This window comes from Gambusia affinis, linkage group LG09, assembly GCF_019740435.1.
Source record: "Gambusia affinis linkage group LG09, SWU_Gaff_1.0, whole genome shotgun sequence".
Classification (NCBI taxonomy): Eukaryota; Metazoa; Chordata; class Actinopteri; order Cyprinodontiformes; family Poeciliidae; genus Gambusia; species Gambusia affinis.
In genome coordinates this window covers 5,128,898-5,149,162 of record NC_057876.1, presented here as the reverse complement: position 1 = coordinate 5,149,162, position 20,265 = coordinate 5,128,898, and the positions used below count along the sequence as shown (strand labels likewise).

The 20,265-nt window shown below is 40.1% G+C and overlaps 1 protein-coding gene across 11 annotated transcripts in view; it reads right to left on the bottom strand.

Annotated features, from left to right (window-relative positions):
* The window catches only part of zgc:66433 (uncharacterized protein LOC321250 homolog), a 57,059-nt gene that overhangs the window by 34,750 nt on the left and 2,044 nt on the right, over nt 1-20,265 (bottom strand). For 2 of the 11 annotated variants that reach the window (XM_044127379.1, XM_044127389.1), the window contains exon 1: nt 8,520-8,974. The exons of 3 other annotated variants lie outside the window; for them this stretch is intronic. In XM_044127379.1, coding sequence (XP_043983314.1) covers nt 8,520-8,537 — 18 coding nt within the window. In that variant the 5' untranslated portion in view covers nt 8,538-8,974. Of the gene's footprint in view, nt 1-8,519; nt 8,977-13,225; nt 13,352-16,522; nt 16,687-20,265 lie in introns of those variants that run through there. 6 more of the 11 variants (XM_044127390.1, XM_044127383.1, XM_044127386.1 and 3 more) reach the window with 6 other exon arrangements.

The following is a 20,265-nucleotide window of genomic DNA, read 5'->3' as shown; positions in this document are numbered from 1 at the left end:
AGTGGGTTGTAAAAACCTCATTAACACCTGCACACTCCACATGTAAACAAGTCTTTGTACGCCTGTAAGTTGAAATCTGTGCAAAAACGAGGAATCAAAAGAGGCTTTTGCAATTCATGGTCTTATGGATCACTTATGGATCGTCTATCCAAAGGAGACACAAAAATGGTCCAAAAATGGACCAACGGCATGCAAAGAAACGTTGAAATCGAGGTTAATGACAGAAAATGAGGAATGGATTTAGAAGTGAACTGTGAACTTTACTGTCCCCGTTGACTTTAGCTTGACTTTGCCCACAGGATTTCTGTACTTATGACGTAAAGCAAATCCAGTCTTGTCGAGTCTTAATCCCTCAATGGAGCTAGTGTTACTAAACCCTCTGCACAGTGGCTTTACGGTGCCGACTGTCTGCTACAATCACTAGAGATATGCAAAAACCTGACAGGATGTCTGATTGAGGGTTCTGATCTCCAATTATAAAAGCAACTCTCTAAGGAAGGAGAATAAACCTGCTGACAGCCATACCGTTTCTGTTTACACTGCAAAAACAGAAAATCTTACCAAGTATTTTCTAGTTTCTACTGGAATTATTTCCCTAACAATACGTTTTCCCATGATATAAGTGGACTAACCTGCCAGTCGAACTAGTCATTCCTTTAATTAATGTCTGCATTTGTTTGCATTTTGTGAATGTTGAACTTCAACGGACTTTGTTGATTTTTATTCAATGGACCAACACAAAACAGAACTTACTGTTGTTCGTATGACGTGAAACACAAATACACCAGTCTCAGATTTTCTTAAAAATCAGAGACTTTTAAGGAAAGTGTAAAAAATTTTTTAAATTACCAAATATTTTAAATACATCTTACAGTAAACACTGCTGTCGGTCGTACATTCCTCGTTGGACGGGAGCGACTTTCACTCTTTTCATGCAACTTTAGCGGGGGAAAAAAAAAAAAAAATTGCTACATTTCATCATGTGGATTCTATTTTTGAAACCTAATCTGAAACAGTGAGAGTTTTTTGGGTTTTTTTTAGCTGTCCAAACAGGAAAGAAATAAGAAATATTATTATAATTATTCTCAATAGGAGACACAAATCTAGTCTCAGGAGGAAAAGCTGAGCAGAGGAAGTTATTCCCAGTAGCATGGTGAGTTTGTGACAAGCTGACCGTCTTTAATTTTTAAAAATGTGATGCAGATATTATTAGTCAAGGCAGCAGAACCAGTACAATTGACTCACTTGGGGAAAAACACAACGACACAGCTATGATTAGGTCTGTTTCAAATAGAAACAATGATGGTTCATATCTTCTTTATCCTTGATTCAAAAAGAGTTGCATACAGATTGGAACATTGGAAAACCATTAAAATATTGAGATAAAAGTGCAACTACTTCAAGAAATTAGTCAGAACTCTGACTGGGCCACTCCAGAATGCACCGCCAGCCAGAAGAAGCATGTTGATAAAATTAAAAGATTACTTTTAACCTTACTGTAACATCTTAGTGACTGCTTGTTCATGTCAGGCCGTAAACACCAGTGACCTGAATGTGTCATGAGGAGACCATTAGGCCGTTTCTTCTGCCCGGCTCCAGAACCAGCCGTCTCCAATCACCATCCACCCAGGAAACTCCCACATCCACTTACCACCACATCTTCAGATTCAGTGAAACCTTTAGTCCTCCAAGCTTCTTAAATATGTGAATGTTTAAGAAGCTTTTCTAAACCAGTGTTCAACATGTTCAGATTCAGTTCTGCCAGAACTCAAGCCCTAATCTGCTACCTCCGATCTTCATCACCCCCATCCCCCAACAACAATCATCATCTTATGGGGTATCTATTAAGACCTGAATCTAACAATTGACTCTTAACTGACTGGTTGACTGAAAGAATGTCAATGAGACAGTAGGAACTTAATATTTGAGTTTAATTTCAGTCATCACGATGTCTCCACTACTCTGTCACTTTTCAGTCACTAAACCCCCTTCTCCATTGTCGAGTCTCACTCTAGCCTGTTAATGTCTGGTTAGGTTCTAGTCAAGTTGGGTGTGTTTCCATTGGAAAGTCTTTTCTTCCCTACCTGAGAGGAACGTGGGCGGGCAATGAGTGCGTAGGAGATGTGGGACATCATTGTGCGCAAAACGCACAATGATGTCTTTTTGCGCATGCACCCTTGGATGACCAGTTTATCCAAAATCTCTTAGCGCATTTGTTCTTTGCTGTCCAGAAGACGCTATATGCGCTCTTCCACCACAGTTGAAAGAAAGGTCTGGACCTCAAGGTGTGACCATTTCACTATCGATTTGCAGATCGCCAACTACTACAGTCTCGTCAATGAACCCTGTCTGCTGCCAATCAAATCAATTTCGCGCAATTCCTGGCTTGGCTTGCATCAGTCTATTAGAGCTTCATAACCTCCTAGTAGCCAAGTCTCTTCCAGAATATGAACATTTACTATGATACACCCAGGAAGTAGTCAATGTTGATTCATCTTCGAACAGTACTTAGAATTGTAGTAGTCATGCTAGAGTGAGTCATATCACTATTCAATATTAATATTACTGTTTGCATCGATGTGCATTATCTGGGCTGTGTTATCATTGCCTGTGACGCCCACAGTTAGAGTAAGAGACGATGGCCGAGATGTTTAAGCATATCAAGGAGTATAGCACTATTGTTTGTAGATCTGGGGTCAGCCACTCCAGTCCTGCAACTTTTGAGTGCGTCACCTCATCAACAGATGGATTTTGCCACCTTGGGATGTCATTAAGCTTTACAAATGTCTTCACTCATTCATTTAAGCCAGGTGTGTTGGAACAGGGAGGCATCCACAAGTTTAAAGACACCAGAAGACTGGAGTTACAGACACCTGTTGTAGATGTTCCAGAATGATAAACTAAAAAAGACGTTCAAACTAAAAAGAAAACATTCTTTTTAGTTTGAACGTCTAACTAAAAGAGTTAGACGTCTAAAAGTTTGAATGTCTAATTGTGCTATTGTGCTTCAATAGCACAATTAGTTATGCTATTGAAACATAACTAATACTTCAATAGTTATGCAGTATTGAGGTATTGCAGAACTTCAATACTGAGGTACTGAAGTTATGCAATACCTCGGTTTGGAAAAGATGAGACACCCATCAAAGGTTCTGGATTCACTGAGGTATTTGTCAATTTTACAGATTAAAAAAATGACTTCATTATCTATTAAAGACGTATCTGCTGAATAAACAGCACCAACGCTACAGACACTGTAGTACTCTGATAGTAAAGCAATAACTATTCTTTAATCCAGTTTACTTCCATTGTCTTTTTGGGTGGTGAAAGTGTTACTTTCTCCCAAACATCTCTTATTGTCTTCTATGAAAACATTCAATGATAAAAAGTAGGTATCTGTTCCTCTTATAGCTTTTACAGGCGTTTTTCCAAACCCGTCTCTGATCCTCAATTTGAACAGTTTATGCCGTAGAAGGACATAAAAAGTATTTGAAGAATGTGGAGCGATAACAGCTCCACCTCGTCTTTTCTGCCTCGTTTTTCATAAGTTCAGTTTTTATCAAACTATTGTTCCTCCAGCTGTGCATTACTAACAATGAACATGTCATTTGGGATGATTGGCATTTCCTCAACTCTCTTGAAATATAAAATCATTAATGACATATAGGGCTCAATTTCTCTGTAAAGTCCAGTGAAAGCTCTAGAAATTGAAAGCTAAATATATTCTATGAGAAATGCTACCTATTAATATCCATTTGTCACGTGTCTATCGCGATACATATTGTTATCAATTTATTGTCCGGTCCTAAAATTTCTAAATGAATGCAACTTTGACTCCAGTGCATCTTATGTTTGCTCCAGTTTCAGTTTTCAACATTTATTAGAATTTAAAGGTTATTGATCTTTGAGAACGTGTTTGTGCGTTGTTATGCATTATTTCTGGGAAATGGTCTCAAAACAACAATATCATCGTTTATCGCGATAAATTTATCACCCGGCAAACATTTGTTATCGTGACGGGCCTGGTACGGCCTACGTCACCCAGAATGCCCTGTGGTTCTCAATTGACGTTCAGTGAAATTATTATCTATTGACATTGATCACGTGTCAATAGATATTTTTATTGAGTCATTTTATCATTATCTAGAGATAACTTTTGATGTCTGAGGAATGCCACACCATATAATTAATTTTGGGTTTTCATTTGTCATAAAGTTTTAAAAAAATCATCAAAATTGACAGAAATACACATGAAAAGCATCACTCTTTATGTAATTAATGAATCAAACTCTTTTTGATCAGTCTATAAGGCCCAAAGGTCAGAATTTAGAGACAATCAGATCTTGGAATCATTGCCAACGTGTTTCTGAACATCAACTGAGATAAATCTCATAAGCAAGAATAAAGCGTTCAGCTTCTGAGGCCAGAATTTCCGACTGCATGATTCTGGATTCTGATAATCCATCAAAACTAGGTAAACCAGTTCTGCAAAGCGACGGCCGTCGGGTCGATCACAATTCAGTTCAGGTTAATTTAGGAAAATCTTCTGTTTTACGCCAAGCCGTAAAAGAAAGTGAAAGAGGAGGAGGAAAATTCAAATGATTTCTGTTTGAGCGTGACATGATGGAGGTCACAGAACTCTGAGAAAGACACGGCCGTCTCGCCTGTTAGGTAAAACGATGAGGAAAATCGAGATTTGAGTTTGAACTTTTGCCCCAAAATACTAAACAGTCCGAACCTCAGCAGCTCCTAAGTGAAGGATGTTGGTAGAAAGAAACCACATGAAAACGGGGAACGCACTGGGGGGGGTTTCAATTGGTAAAATAGAAACATGGGGTGTAATTTAGAGGACTCTCTGGAACAAGGCCACTCATTGTAAAGTAACACAATATTATTATTATTATTATAAAACATTCTTTGCACTCGATTCTGTTCAGAATTGCAGGCCTTGACTGGTATTAGAATCTCACTGTTTCATGGTTACAGCATTAATACTAAATCATAAATGCATAACATGAATCAATTGTTTCAAAATGAAACTAGAAAAAGATAAATATATGTGAGATATGTAATATATGCTAAAGTGAGTATTGTCACAGCTCCATATCATTATTATTATAACATATTTTTAAATCTGATGTATATAAAAAAAAATAAGCATGAACACAGAATAAAGAGTTTTTCTTAATTTTGGTTACCACACAGAACATGATCAGTTTTAATTGTTAACATTTAATTATTATTGTGTCAATATTATCTATACTTTGGCTCGATAGACAGCAGTGAAGCCTGGACAACAGCTGTTCAAAAGTTTAACATTTTATACTTTTGAAATGCAACATTTTTTTTTTTTTTTTTCTCAAATATTTTTTTAGATTAATTAAAAAATGTCCGGGGGGTTTTCTAGCAAATTTTCCACCTTTCAAACTCAGAAATTTGTTTTTTTCTTGTAAATTTCTGAGATTAATCTCATAATTTCTCAATTTTATGGCAGCAATCTGCTCCTCTTCCCCCCCCCATCTACAGTGGGCCTAATATTTCCCAGGATAGTCCCTAAAATGTGACCTTGAAGCATTAAATAGGGTAGTATCTTTTGACAAATAGTTTGAGAAGCACTGTTAGTGATGGAGAAGTTCATTAGCCTTGTTTCAACCAGCTGACTGATGGTGTGCAGCAACAGGAGGGCCGAACTCCCTGCCATCTCACTCAAAGGAAATCAAACTGCAGGAATGTTATGATAAAAAAATATCATTTTTAAAACCTTGATTAACTTCACTGTTGCTGTAAAGCATTCCTGAGCTACTCCACCAACGTTTGTTACACAATAAAACATCCGACAGTTTTTGTTTCAAATGTTTCAAATAAAACTTGATTCTTGTTGGTTCTTCTAAAACCCTTTACCAGACGCCCTTAAAACACGTCCATGTAAGTCAACGGCTCCTCCTGGCAGGTAAGGGGTTCACAAACTGTTCAGGAGAGTCAATCAGGCTCATATTTTTGCAGCTGATACTATTTATTTTACGTTTTCACTCCTGAGTTTTGGCAGCAGCTCAGAGCCGGGTCCTGTGAAGCTCGGCGGTTCCTCCCTCCCCTGCAACGTCTGACTGAAGCGAGCTTCGCTCTTAGCAACAAGCCCTACATGGACTCCAGACAAAAACACCTCCATCAGTCTCTCTGGACAGAACGCATTCATCTGCAGCACCGTTCCTGCCGTGCAGACCGGCCTCTGCTCCGCTTGCATAACGAGCCTTAGAGCAGAAGCACAGGGAGACGCACTAAGAAATTAAAAACAGAGATTTCGTAACAAGGCGAAACTGCACCAGGTGAGTCTGACTTAAACGCCTTTCCGGGAATTTAGTTGCAGTTTTTAAGTCAGCTGGTGAACTCCCTCATGCCAGGCATGCTGAAAACAAAATATTTATGCATTCATATCCATAAGTATGCTACTTATGGATAGCATACTTATCCATTCTTATGGAAGCTTCCATAAGCTTCCATAAGAATGCTTATGGAAGCTTATGGAAGCTTTCTCTCCAAATACGATTATTCAATATGAACCACTTTACTAGTGTGGCAATATGTAGCAGCGTGGCTCCTTCCAGGGACTGACCCGGTTTGTTATTCATGCAGCAGGTGAGAGCGCCCACTGAAACTAAATGATCATTACAGCAACAGTGATGCTCTCTGATACTACTGAGAGTTACATTATTATGTTTATGAACCAGACCCTTTAAAAGTGGAATACAGAGAAATGTTGACCTGCAATCCTAATCAGAGTTTTCGTCAAAATAAAGATCAGATCGTAGGACTGGGCAATGTGGACGTAGGGTTTTATCACCATATTTTGCGCTACTATTGCGCCAACGATAAAAATGGTGATAAGAACTATTTATTACTTCTTCTTTAGGTAACTGACTGTGACTGTGTCACAGCAATTATAATCCCTCCAACACAAATAACGTTTAAAAACATTCCCATTTGTAATGCGCTGCTTTAGGACGACAGTCACATAAAGAAGTGATTTGTATGACTAAGCTGCACATTTTCATCGTATTTTTACATTTATTGGTATTTATTGATGTATAGATGATTGCAACTAAAACACTCTTATCCACACACATAATTGCTTCCTTTCATTTGTGACTCGGTGCAGAAGGAGAGATTCTTGGATGCCTGTAATGTTTCCTTTTGGTGATTGATACCTTAAACAGGGTCATGCTAGTGCATCGTGGAACAGCATTTTCCTGTGTTTAGGATGTAAAACACGTTTAACTGCCTCGTTGCTGAAATGTGCTTCACAAAGAAACTTCATTTATCCACACAGTCCGCCAAAAGAACGTTTAGAAAAGAAAAAAAGAACAATGCTGCTCACAATTGGATGCTGAATATTTGTTTAATCCAAAGGTACATTTGTGGCAAGTATTGAATAAAGTCTCTACTTATGCAGAAGTTTGATTTAAAAGCTTTCTGAAGGTTACGAGTTACTAAGAACATTTGAATAAAACCTCTTCAAACGCTTCACACTACATCTGTCACAGAATCTAAATGACTGAGGTCAGTACAATTTATCACGCGATTAATCAATTAATTCTTTAGGGTGACATGCTTACATTATCCTACGGACATATTGACCCGTTCGCACTCACAAAAGCAACTTGGGATTAAATGTAAAAGGTTGTCAGACTTGCAACTTTTCCACCAAGCCACAGTTTTCACTTTCCGAGTGCCACACAAGAAAAAATGTTTGTCCGAGCCAACGCAAAAAGTCACGCATTGCTGCCCCGTCCCGGCAAGAATGAAGACAAAGACGCTGGAAGGGGACATCTGCGGCCACCGCCACCACATCTACTAACTCTGCTACAAAAAAAGATCCTCCGCTGGAGCCTGGAAACTAAAAGGCAGTCATTATGCTAACCCTCTGCGGCTGAAACGCACTGCCAAGCCCGGAGCGCTAAATTTAGTCAAAGCGCTCAACCCCACAGAGGATCTCCATCAGTGAGGGAAGAAATGAGCTCCAAAGGGTTAAAAAATGAAAAATCAAAAATCTCTGATTGGTGGTGAGTGCAGAACCCATTAGTTGAGCAACAGGACTTGATTCTGTGCCAAGAAAATTGACAGGAAACCACACTCACCCCCATACTGTTGGATGACAGCAGAACACAACAAAAGCCATTTGCTTCTGAAACTCTCTGACTAACCATGAATTCCTGGCACGTTCAATCGGATCCTCAGATCAGCCCTGACTCATGCAGGTTAAAACCAAGCCATTGTATCTGCCACAGTCACAGGGAGTTCAAATAAATTACAGCTGAAATCGAGATTAACATTACACACCAGCACTAGTCTGTTTCTGTAATGCACATTAAGAGGATTGACCAACATTCCCGCCTCCCAAAGTCTGGAGCTCCAACATCAGGAGTTACAAAGATGTGAATGAGAACTTTCTGGATGAATCAGTTCAGATGTTGGGTAAACGGTTCAGTAGGAAGATGTTGAACAAACTCTAATCTGAGACTTACTTCCTGCCCTTGAAGCATCCGTACATCCCCGCCATGGTTGCAACGTCCGAAACGATCCTCACGAAATCAGAACGCCTCGTCTGTCGAGAGGTTACTTTTCCCCGGCCTGCGGTTGGATCCTCCAGTTCCCTAAGGCGAGATGAGCTCTCTCTCTCGTTTCCGCTCAGGAGATGCTGCTCCTTGAGATCAGCTGGTCATCCAAGGCGAACAGTCCTCTCAGCTTCCTCCCTCACAAGACGGCTTGTCCGTAGAAATGTGTCCATGAAACTCTGCCAACTGTCTGGACCGCAGAACAGTGAGAGAAAAAGTTTTGTACAGAACTGGTAGCCAGAAAGTTGGAGGAAAATCCACGGCAAATTCCTTCTTCTCCCTCAGTGCAGTGGTCAAAAACAATGGACTATGTGACTGAGCGGCTGCTGCATGTCTCCGTCCTCTCTTCCCAGCCACCACGACTGGCAATGCTGCACACAGAGGGGTGGAGGGAAGATAGAGAGGGAGGAGTGAGGGCGGGAGGAGACGTGTGTGAACAAGATACTGCCCTCTCATCACCTTATGGGTTCATATTTTCTGTTTGGCTGCTCTGTAAAGATACAGTTGTTGGGGAAACTCAAACTTCCTGGTTCTTTGGTGCGGATGCCAGAGAGGCACAACGGCTGAAACAGCTTGAAGAGATGGTCTGTATGTTTTGAAATTTAGTTCAGGAAAGTCATTTCAAAAGGATTCGCTCTTTCTGCAGATTTCTTGTTTTTGCCTTCTTCCATCCATCCATCCATTTTCTTTACACCCTGGACTCCGGCCAGAAAACACACAGCATGTCAGCAAAGTGTTTACAGTAGAACTACAGCATGAAGTAGCCCAGATCACAATCTGACCTGAAGAATAAACAAATCTCTAAATTAGAACCTTGTTTAGCAACACGAAGTAGGCCAAAAAGAAAACATCATCTCTGTTATCTAAAGAATTTCAAGAACGAAGAAAGTTGCCGGTATAAACCGGCAACTGGAAAAGCTTTGGGACGCCACTGAACCAGAGCAACAGATATTATCTACAAACGGAGGAAACACGATGGACAGTGGTGGACCTTCCCAGATGTGGTCAGCCTACCTAAATTACTCCAAGAGTTCCCCACCAAGTGCCTCGAACATGTAAAACAATGCAAGTTGATGGTCTATTGTTGCAGAACAGTCATGCAACAATAAGAAAGAAAATGGAGCAAACAAAACTGACATTCATGTATCACAACAAAACATGACAGGACAATGAAAGGACACCAGTTAGTCCGCCTCTGAATAGCTTAAAAAACAAATACGTTTGATATATATACATATAAAAATCAACAACGGCCTAGTGAAAGTCTGAATGGAAGGAACCTTTTACTGTTTGTGATTCAGTTTTTGTTGGATCAAGCTGAACTCTTAGACTGAATGTGAACGACCACGGTCACTAAAATAAACCGAATGAAATTCAATTTGGACTCCAGCAGTTTCTTTTTCTGTAAAGCAGCAAAGAATATCTTCTCTTTTTTTTGGCAATATTTAAGATCTTTAAAATCAACCAAATGGACTTACATTACAGCTTTGTGACAACAGGAAAGAAAAATAAATCAATACTCCTTCTGTCCAGACTGGAACCGGAGCCAGAGAGGCTAGCTGATTCAAGCTAACAAAGTCCATGTGAGGGCATCATTAAAACTGATTAAATCTAATCCACCTCTCCTGCTTCCACGTATTCAGACCCATTCAGAGTTTGAGCCCAGGCTGTAGTCAACAGACTGCAGAACATCCATATTACAAGCAGGTCTGCTCCCACCACAGCATGTTCCACACATGACTTTAAAAAAATGTGCTACCTCTGTCTCTTTAAGAAGCTCCTGCTCTTTCTGAAACTCCATCTTCAGGAAGTCATCACAACATGGCTCCTCTATTAACCCTTTAACAATGTTTTTACCAGCATTTCACTGAGAAGTAGCTCCTACAATGAGCTCATCAGATGTTCAGGTCCACCAGTTGTTTGCCAATTGATGCTGGCTAGTCTGAAGGAGCTGAATGGGCGAGGCCTGCTCTTTAAGGCAGAAGCTCTGAAGCTTGGAGAGTGCAGCTCTAAGGACGAGCTGCGTTGTCAAAGGCGGGACTAGGTCCAACCAGGCACTTTGCACAGCTGGATGGTTGTCAAGGCAACACTATAGGTATGTTTTGGATGAGGGAATAACATTATAACATGACGTAAAGCTCAGAAAAATTGTTTTTACATGATACTGCACCTTTAAGATTTGCAAAATCAAATCTTCCTGAACTGTGATTGACAAAGAGATTGACGTCAAAGTTTCATTCTGATTTATTCAGTGAGGGAAACAGCACTTCACCATCCAACTGGACCTCTGAACTGAACCTTTTTACATAAACACACAGCTTTATCTTGGTCCAGCCACAGCTATGAAACCTGGCTCATGAAAAAACAAACAAACTGGGAAAATACAAAAATCTCATGAATCAAACTATTCAGAGAAGAATGGTGGCAGTGGAATGAATTTCTCAATCCCAACATGTCCAGACCGAATACCCAGTGTGATTTTGCTTTTGCTTCAGACAAGCAGAAGCTGTCCAAGTCATGAGAACCTATGTGTGTGTGTGTGTGTGTGTGTGTGTGTGTCAGTGTAAATAAAGAGAAACGGTCTGTATCAGTTCCAGAGCCCCGCAGCTCCATTTCAACAGCATAATATACAAAGACACAGTCACTCAGATGAGTTTTGGCACGCTGTGATTGAGAAATCTCCTCCCTCTTTCTCTCTCTCACACACACACACACACACTGTATTGAGTCCACAAGATGACAAAGCCAATAAACCATCAAGCATAATCTCAGGCAGGCCCAGTATTGATGGAGGATTTTATATGGGTTAGTCGGTAATTCCACCAGTTCTTTCAGAACATCTCTGGCTTTGCCGCAGATTAAAACCAAGAGCCGGTTTTCTAAGGATTCCTCCTCACTGATTGTATTTCTCCTACAAACAGTGAGACTTGGCATTTTAAAAATAGTATGAAAGGCCCGAGGCTTCGACAACAAAAGAAGTAGCTCGCAGCTGCCCAGTAGATGATCTAATCATCCCTGTCGACCACTGTGGATTCACTTTTAACACACAGTTTTTGTTGATACAAATTTGAAAAAAAAAACGAATCACCGTTAATTTCAGTTTACATTGAAAAGTTTAACTTCTGCAGTGGCTTATCGAGGCCAATCAATTGAATGCTTTTAGCACTACACGGATGAAGCCGCTGTGTCCTGGATAATCAATGTTCCTGATTTCGTGTCCACGGCTGGCCTGCTGCTTGTACACACATCCAGCAGAATCTGACGTCTACATCAACACGTTCCTAGTGGGGTTTGTTTTTAGCCGTCCTGAGTTGACACGGTTGGCTACAGTTCCAGGCGCAGGTCTTCAATTATGTTAAAGTTTTGGCTGCATATTTAGGTACGCGGTACAGCTGGGAGGAGAACCTTTGCCCCGGTTTCAAGTCTTTTACAGCCTTTGGGTTTTCTGGAGGTTTCCCCTAACCGTCTTTTCATTATGGATCAGTTTTAGTGCAAACCATTGATCACTTAGCAATACCTACTTCCTTGTCACAAGAGGCTATCTATTCCAAAGTCATCTACTAATCTGATTAACTATGGGCCGGCACCAGTAACTGAGTGTTAGCAAATGAAAAGGATGCATTAGCTTTAAAGGAGCTGGTAGCTGATGGGCTCAGACATGCCAGCGTTAAACTCTGACATGCTAGTGACAGACTTTGATATGCTAGCAACAAGCTCAAATATTCTAGCAAAAGGCCTGGACATGCTAGTGACAAGCTCAGATATGTTAGTGACAGACTTGGACATGCTAGTGAGAAGCTCGAATATGCTATCGACATAGTTGGATATGCTAGCAACAAGCTTGAACATGCTAGTGAGAGGCTCGAATATACCAGCGACAGGCTAAAATATGCTAGTGACAGACTTGGATATGCTAGTGAGAAGCTCGAATATGCTATCGACATAGTTGGATATGCTAACGGCAGGCTTTGACAGATTAGCTCCAAGCATGCCTAGGATGGTCACTCGCAACTTGTACTTTTTTCTTTAAAGAACACTTCATCAAGAAAATGGCCGGCGTACATTATCTGTATGCCAGTAAGCAACATATATTAGATACACTGACGTGTTCTTTCCATGCTAATGGAGAGCAGAGGAGGAACATCACACGTTCATATTTTTGTTTGTGGAACTCATTAGAGAAACCATGCACTCTTTGCCTCCCTCTTCATAATTATGAACTATTTCATGTTAGTCTGTCAAATAAATCTCAGTGAAAAAGATTGAAGTTTGTGGATGGAATGTGAAAAATGTCAGAAAAAAAAAAGTTCAATATGTATGATTATTTCTGCAGGTCATAATAACCCATTTAGGAAAAATCCCTCTCTCCTAAAGCTGAAACAGGAATGTAAAAACCCACCGCTTCAGGAAACTCACAACATCTGCAGCAATACCTGAACCACCTGCCTTCAAACTATCCACCTTTATTACCAAACAGGAGAAAGTCTGGTAAAAAAAAAAAAAAAAAACTAAACAAAGAAAAAAACACCTAACCAACGCCTCTGAATGAATTTCCTAACTCTGGCGAGTCAAAACAGATCCACAAGCATGACGCAACTGCTCCAGCGCACACTTACACATGTGTATATGCAGATGTCAATCCCATGACTTTCTGTTTACAGAGCCAAGAGGAATGTCGGCCAGTTTCCCTTCAGAGCGAAAGAAAAAAGTGGATCTAGGCATTTCCTGGAACAGCTCTCGGTCTGGAGCCACGGGGAGAGAAACCATGAAAACAGAAGATCAGGAGGAATGAAGGGGAGGGTTCACTCTGAACTCCAAGGAAAAATTAAACGATAACAGAGCAGGAGCTTAAGCTGTGTCTGTAACAACTCTTGTGCTTCAATTTAAAGAAAAAAAAAAAGTGAATTATTTTAGCTAGAAAAAAATAGCAAAGCTTGGGCTCTTGTGATATTAAACTAGAGCTGCCATAATTTTAAAACATAACCCTGCAGTAAATTTGGAAGAACAATAAAATAAAAAATAAAATAATGCCCTCTACTGGCAGCAGCTGCTAGATTTTCAGCTGACATCAGTTCCTAATGGAAAAATCACAGCAGATCATTCGGCAGCCTCACTTATCTGAAGGCATGGGGTGGTTACCATGACAACGTTAAAGTAGATTTACCTTTTCAAAAGTGTTCTTCTTTAAGTTAGAAAGCATTTTGTTGACCAGAGGGTTTTTTTCCACAAATATAAACAAAACAAAAAAAGATAAATTCAGCTGTTTGGTGGTTATGGTGTGAAAACTCAGGAAGTCCAACCCATAATTGTTTTACTATTAAAGACCAAAAAATATATTATTGAAGTTAATAAGCATTGTAACCTATTATATATTTTTAGTCAACTACCAAGATTAAAATAATAATTAATGAATATTCTATGGCATTACGTTTTTTTCTGGGAATAAATACTGTAAACTTGAAAATTCAAATATTACATATTAACAATACTATTCTTTGATGCACAAATGGTTCATTAAAACTCACATTTCCATTTTTTTTTTCATCTCCTAAAGTCAAAGTTTGTTATATTTAATTAATGTCTTTATGCACACGGCTTTTCTTTTTATATATATATATATATATATATATATATATATATATATATATATATATATATATATATATATATATATATATATATTTTAAGTATTTTAAAAAATAATAATAATCAGACTTACTCAAACTCAGACTTCGTTCAGCTCTGAAAAGGTCTACAAATCGACACTAACAGAGCCTGTTCAAATATGGTGGAAATGGAGATTATATGTTCATTGTCAAGATTTCTTGAAGCCCATTCCCATCTTCAAACGTCTTGTTTCGATGAAAAACAGAATCCAAACCTTTTAAAGATTTGGATTTAAAGCTACAAGCAGAGCGGACAGCGACGGGGAGGCCATTCATCCCAGGCAGTCTGTAATACAGAAACCAGCTTCTTTCACTGCAGTGCTCCGCATAACAAACAGACGAGTCCTTTAAGCATTTCAGGTCAGACATCGAGACAAAGACAATGTTTCTCTGAGCGACTTCGGTAATGAACTACACACAATCCTCTTGCTGCCGCTGATGATACATAGTGAATATACTGAGCCATCACTCAGACGGCTTCTTCCTACTTCACTGTGATGTTTTCATTCCCCGAAGCCCTTCATTATGTTTATTCCCATAGGCGTAACTTCCTGAAGGACTGGTGTGGACATGTTCTCACCAACTTTGGCCAGACAGGGACAGTCCCCACCAAAATTTCCTGCACCTTTTATTTCCTTTATGTGCCTTCATCTAATTGCGTGCAGTAAGTCGGCAGCAGCTGCACCTTTTATTCAAAGCATTTTTTCCCCCTGGACAAATGACATTGTTTGTTCGTGGGACGTGTCGATATTCAGAGCAATCAACAAACAGGATGAAATATTTCATAAAGCATATAGAAACCAAAGTTTGTTACATTTTAAATATTAAGTAAAATTAAATTGTGGGCCATTATAAAGAGAAATTAACTTTGTTCTCTCTTGTTTCTAGAACTGACCGAAACCAAACTACAGATTTATTAGCAGAGATAATATATATTTCACATATCCAAACATCAGCATCTCAGCTTTAAGCCACATTTGACTGAATCCAGTAAAAACTCTGTTCACCAACTGCTCCAACCAGACCCAAAAGAGGTTTTCCGTCTTTATTATTTGCTATATTAACGACACATCAGATCTCCTCGGCAGGACAAAAAGGTTTAGCCAACCAGCTGTGGAGTCAGAATCACATCACTGAAAAATACAAAGTTTGATTCATTTACACACAAATTCCTTATTCTTTGAAAGGTTTTTGAAAGGTACTATTAATCTGACAAGCCTGATCAGGACGGTTATCCTAATTTATTCAATAAAACTGTCTGGCATTCATATGGAAGTTTTGGCCTTATTCTTAGCACCAATAAAAGAAAAGGCCTTCCAGTAACTGTAGGTGCATCAGTGCTTCTTCCTCATCGCCACCAACTTGCAACACAAAGCTACACCTTTGTTTATTCCTCATAGTCCTGCACATTCCTCCCGTCTCTCCCAACAACGCAACATTTTTCCATTCTACTTTATCCGTTTAACTGCAAGATGCATGAAACCGGAAACTGGAACAGATTCACATAATGCGGCTGGAATTTGCTAAATCTTTGCAGTTTGTCGTAATCATTAATTATCTGACAATGGGCATGATCTGTAACAATTATCAGAAAATGCTTTCAACGTGGCATTGGTGTGATGTGTTATGATATTTGTCTGTAACGCTAAACTAACTAGGCTAAGTGCCATTTTTTAACACAACCAAATAACTATGATACCTTGAGATGTTAAGAATATGACTTAAGAGAAATTTGACTCCATAATAACACCTTGAATACGGTGTTATTATGTCTGTCTCTTTAAGAAGCTCCTACTCTCTCTGAAACGCAATAGGAAGTCATCACAGCATCTCTTCTCAATACGCCTGTCACAATAAATTTGCTGCACCATAAATTGTCCCAGAAGTTATTGCGATGAACGATAATATTGGTATTTTGAGACCGTTTTCAAGAAATGCATTGATGATGGGGTAATAAAGCAAAAACACATTCTAAAAGATCAGTAAACCTTAAACTCTAACAAACATGTAACCCGGGAAGTGGAAGACATTTGAAATATCCAACATGAATAAACAAAACAACGGAAGCAACAACAAAAATCAATCATGAAGTCGCTGTAAACAAAATTGACCTTAAAAACATAAATAAATAAAAGAGAGGCTAGTTGAGATCAAAACAAAAGACTGAAGGCTGTCGCCAGTCAGGTCTTGGTAGAAAGAAAGAACAGAATCATGCAAATGGAAATCATTGGGCTTGTTTTAACTTACCTTACGGTTAATTGATCTATTGTTTATTGTGACAGGCCTATAAAGCACAGTGTTTGTTTTTATTTCTTGTGCAAACTTCAGACGGGAAGCTCAGCCTTTCTCCTCCTCCTGTCACTGCATCTCCTGCCCGATTCCCTCCTGCAGAGTAAGTCCTTCTCCTCTGTTTTGTGGCGCTTTTTTTCTGCGGATCCCACTCGCTCCATTACAGGCTGCTCCGGGTCCAGGAAGAGGAGGGGAGTTGCTCTGAATTCCTCCTCACATCTGGAAACCATCTCTCCCTCCCACCCCTCTACCACCTCGTTCATTTGCCAATCTCTCTCCTGTCTTCCCTGTTGCTCTTCGCTGTGTAATGTGAATGGCCCTGTAATCAGGCTCTCCCTCCCCAAACGCCGGCCGCGCTGGGTGGCGTGCGAGGGGAGAGATGGAACCGCGCACGGAACGGGCCGAGATCTACGCTGCTTTCCCCTCCATTTTGGATTCCAGCTGAGCTTTATGAGCTGATAAAAAAAGAAAAGAAAAGAAAAGAACCCAAACTCTTCTCTTCACCTCAAACCCACCGAGTGTGTTAAAGCAACAGGAGACCCGCAAGCAATTGATGCAAAGGGTGTGACTGAATTATGACCTGTGAGAGCCGTCAAACCGAGGCTGTAAAGTCTCAGCACACCTTCTGATCTTACGGTTAGTAACAACACTTAGCTGTTTTTATATTTATTGCACTTTGGTGCATTTTATTGCCTTTTTTTTGTGAGATAAACACAAAATAGTGTTTAATCGCAAACAGGAAGAAAGGAGGCCCAGTTAAAGTCCAAATTAAGAAACTGTGGCAAGACTTGGAAAAACAGTGACAGCTGAAACTTTCCGGTCCAATCTGATAGAGATTGAGTTATTCTGCGAGAATAATTTGCACAATTTGTCCAAAATGGAGGCATGTCGCAGCAGCATAAACAATGACATTTGGTCCTGCAAAGCGACAACATGGCAGAATTGTATGTCTATGTAAAAAAAAAAAAAAAAAAAAAAAAAAAAATCAATAAAACCATTCACAGTTTGTGATTTAAATCTGATATAATAGAAAACATTCAGAGGGTATGAATGCTTTTGCAAGGCACTGGATGTTTTTACCTGAGGTTTCTGGACAAAATGCTAAATGAGAATTAGTACAACCGAAGGCTACGTCTGTGATAAAATAGACAATCAGTGTAAATACTGATGAGCAAAGAAACAAAATTAAAAAAAAGTGTTTGTCTCATATTTCAGAATCAATAATGAAACAGCAGACAGAGCCCAACACAGTAGACATATTAAAGCCGGTGTCACCTGCTCCAGTGCAATCTCTGCCGGCGCTGTCAGAACTCGTGTTTGGGTTTGACACACAGCCTCATAATCACTTCCTGAACATACACACTGGGGCCACAAATTACGACATAATCGCAGTTTCCGATGACTAAGATTGCTTTTTACTCATCTTCCATGCAGCCCTTGAGAATATTCAAAACGAATGTTTGATGTTGACAAATCCACCTTTGTCTGACTTATGAATCACCCAGGAATACAAAGGAACTAGGGTTGAGTCTACATAACAGACAACCTAGCAAAAAAAAACCAAAACATTTTAAAGTGGATCTAAAGAATTTTGTTACCAGCAGCCAACATTTACAACAGTTACTGTTAATAAAGCTAAATGGCAATAGCATGATACTAATATTTGTTGAAATCCTTGCATATGTCAGCATTGTGTGGAATAAGTCTTTCAACCTTTCTAAGAACACCTACAAGATGGGCTAGCATCCATCATCTTTTGTGTGATTAAGTTGCTGTAGAACTAGTTCAAGAAGATCAACCTCAACATCCCTCACTGCAGTGACCTTTTCAGCTCATTCTGAGTATTCCTAAGTTGTTTCCATGTTAGACTGGAAATATATTCCATCCAGCAAGTTCTGGGTCTGCCCGGGGTCTCCTCTCTGTGGAATGCGCTCAAAAATCTCCCCTCCAAAAACGGAGCCATCGAGGAGGCAATCTGATGATTTTCTAAGCAAGCAGACCTACACAAGAACAATTAAGAGAGACTAATTAACCCAACAGTCATGTTTTTGGACAGCGGGAAGTCAAAATACCTGGTAACAGCCCACGTATGCATGGGGAAAACATGCAAACTCTATGCAGAAAGACCCCAGACCAGGACCTTCTAACTGCTAGGTAAAGCAAACGAGTGAGGCAAGACACAAGCATTACCACAAATGAAGGCTCTATCAGTTCATCCATGTCCTGCTCCACCCTATCATCACTCCTGGTCAAGATACCGCTTCCCTTTTCACAAAGCACATCAAGGCGTAATAAGGCACCTGCCTGAACTCTCCATGTTTAGTGAAAGAACCAATGTGGCAAAAAGCATGGACTCTGTTACACCACTGACTCACCAAGACAGGTATTTAGAGGCTGTTCTCATGTGTTGAAGTTATGTGGGGATGATGTATTGCTTCTGTGACCAACCAGCCATAGATTTCAAAGCACAAACAAGACTCAGAAATAATTTCCAAAGACAAGAGCAAAAAGGTAAGATGTAGGATGGAAATCTGAAGCACGTGCTTGGCCAAAAACAGGACAACTACACTGCGTTTGTCCATTGTCGTCTTGAAAAGAAAGACATGTGGAGACTTCCAACATAGACGATTATAGTACTGTAGCTCGTACAGTACTATGCTGCACCACTCTCTTGTTGTCCCACACTGCTCGCTTCATTTCTAGAAACTTACATCTTTGAGGGAGATGATCATCTCCACTTGACCAGAGGCGGCTTGTTTGAAAGAGACTCTATAACAGGGGTGGGCAACTCCAGGCCTCGAGGGTCGGTCTCCTGCAACTTTTAGATGCGTCTCTACTTCAACACACCTGAGTCAAATAATGAGGTCATTAGCAGGACTTTGGAGAACCTCACTGCACTTAGGAGGTGATTCAGCTGTTGGATTCAAGCGTTTTGGACCAGGGAGACATCTAAGATTTTCAGGACACCGGCTCTCGAGGACCTGGAATGCCCACCCCTGATCTAGTAACTTGAATTCCTCCTTCTTGCTGCTCTTCAACTTGAAGAGTCCACCTTTGTCCTGGTTGAGAACCACGACCTCAGACTTCAAGCCCCGTTGAGAAGCAGTACAGTACCGGCTGATGGTCTTCGCTTGAAGAACCCAACAGGACCAAGACTACCAGACACCCTCTGATGTCCAATTAGACATCAGAGGGTGTCTGATTTGAGGCTATCAAATCAGACACCCTCTTCTCCTTAACCTCCTGTCCATGAATACCATAAACATGTAGGAGACAAGGTGTTATGGGGGAGTCAAACATGTCCACCACCATCTAAAGCAGCTAAACAGACTGAAAATCGTCAAAAAGACATGACACAAGACTTGAGAGATACTCCATTCTTCAGTTGATCATCTACCCTATTCCAGCTAGGTAAAGCATTCTACATTGTCTCAAACTGAAACAATGCCAAGCTAATGACCTGTCTGTCCTCCTCTGCCATAAAGCCAACAAAAGCATGGAAACACAAGAAGCTCTGTTTGGACAGTCATTGGTAAGACTGAACTATAGCTTTTCAGACCATCGAGGAAGCAGGAATAAGTGAAAGGATGTCCATTATTAAGGAGTTATCACTGAGTCAGTTCCTGACAGAGGCACAGACTGCGGACTCACTGCTGACATGACCTGACCAGGCCTCTAATCACCTCTGTCCCCACTGAGAC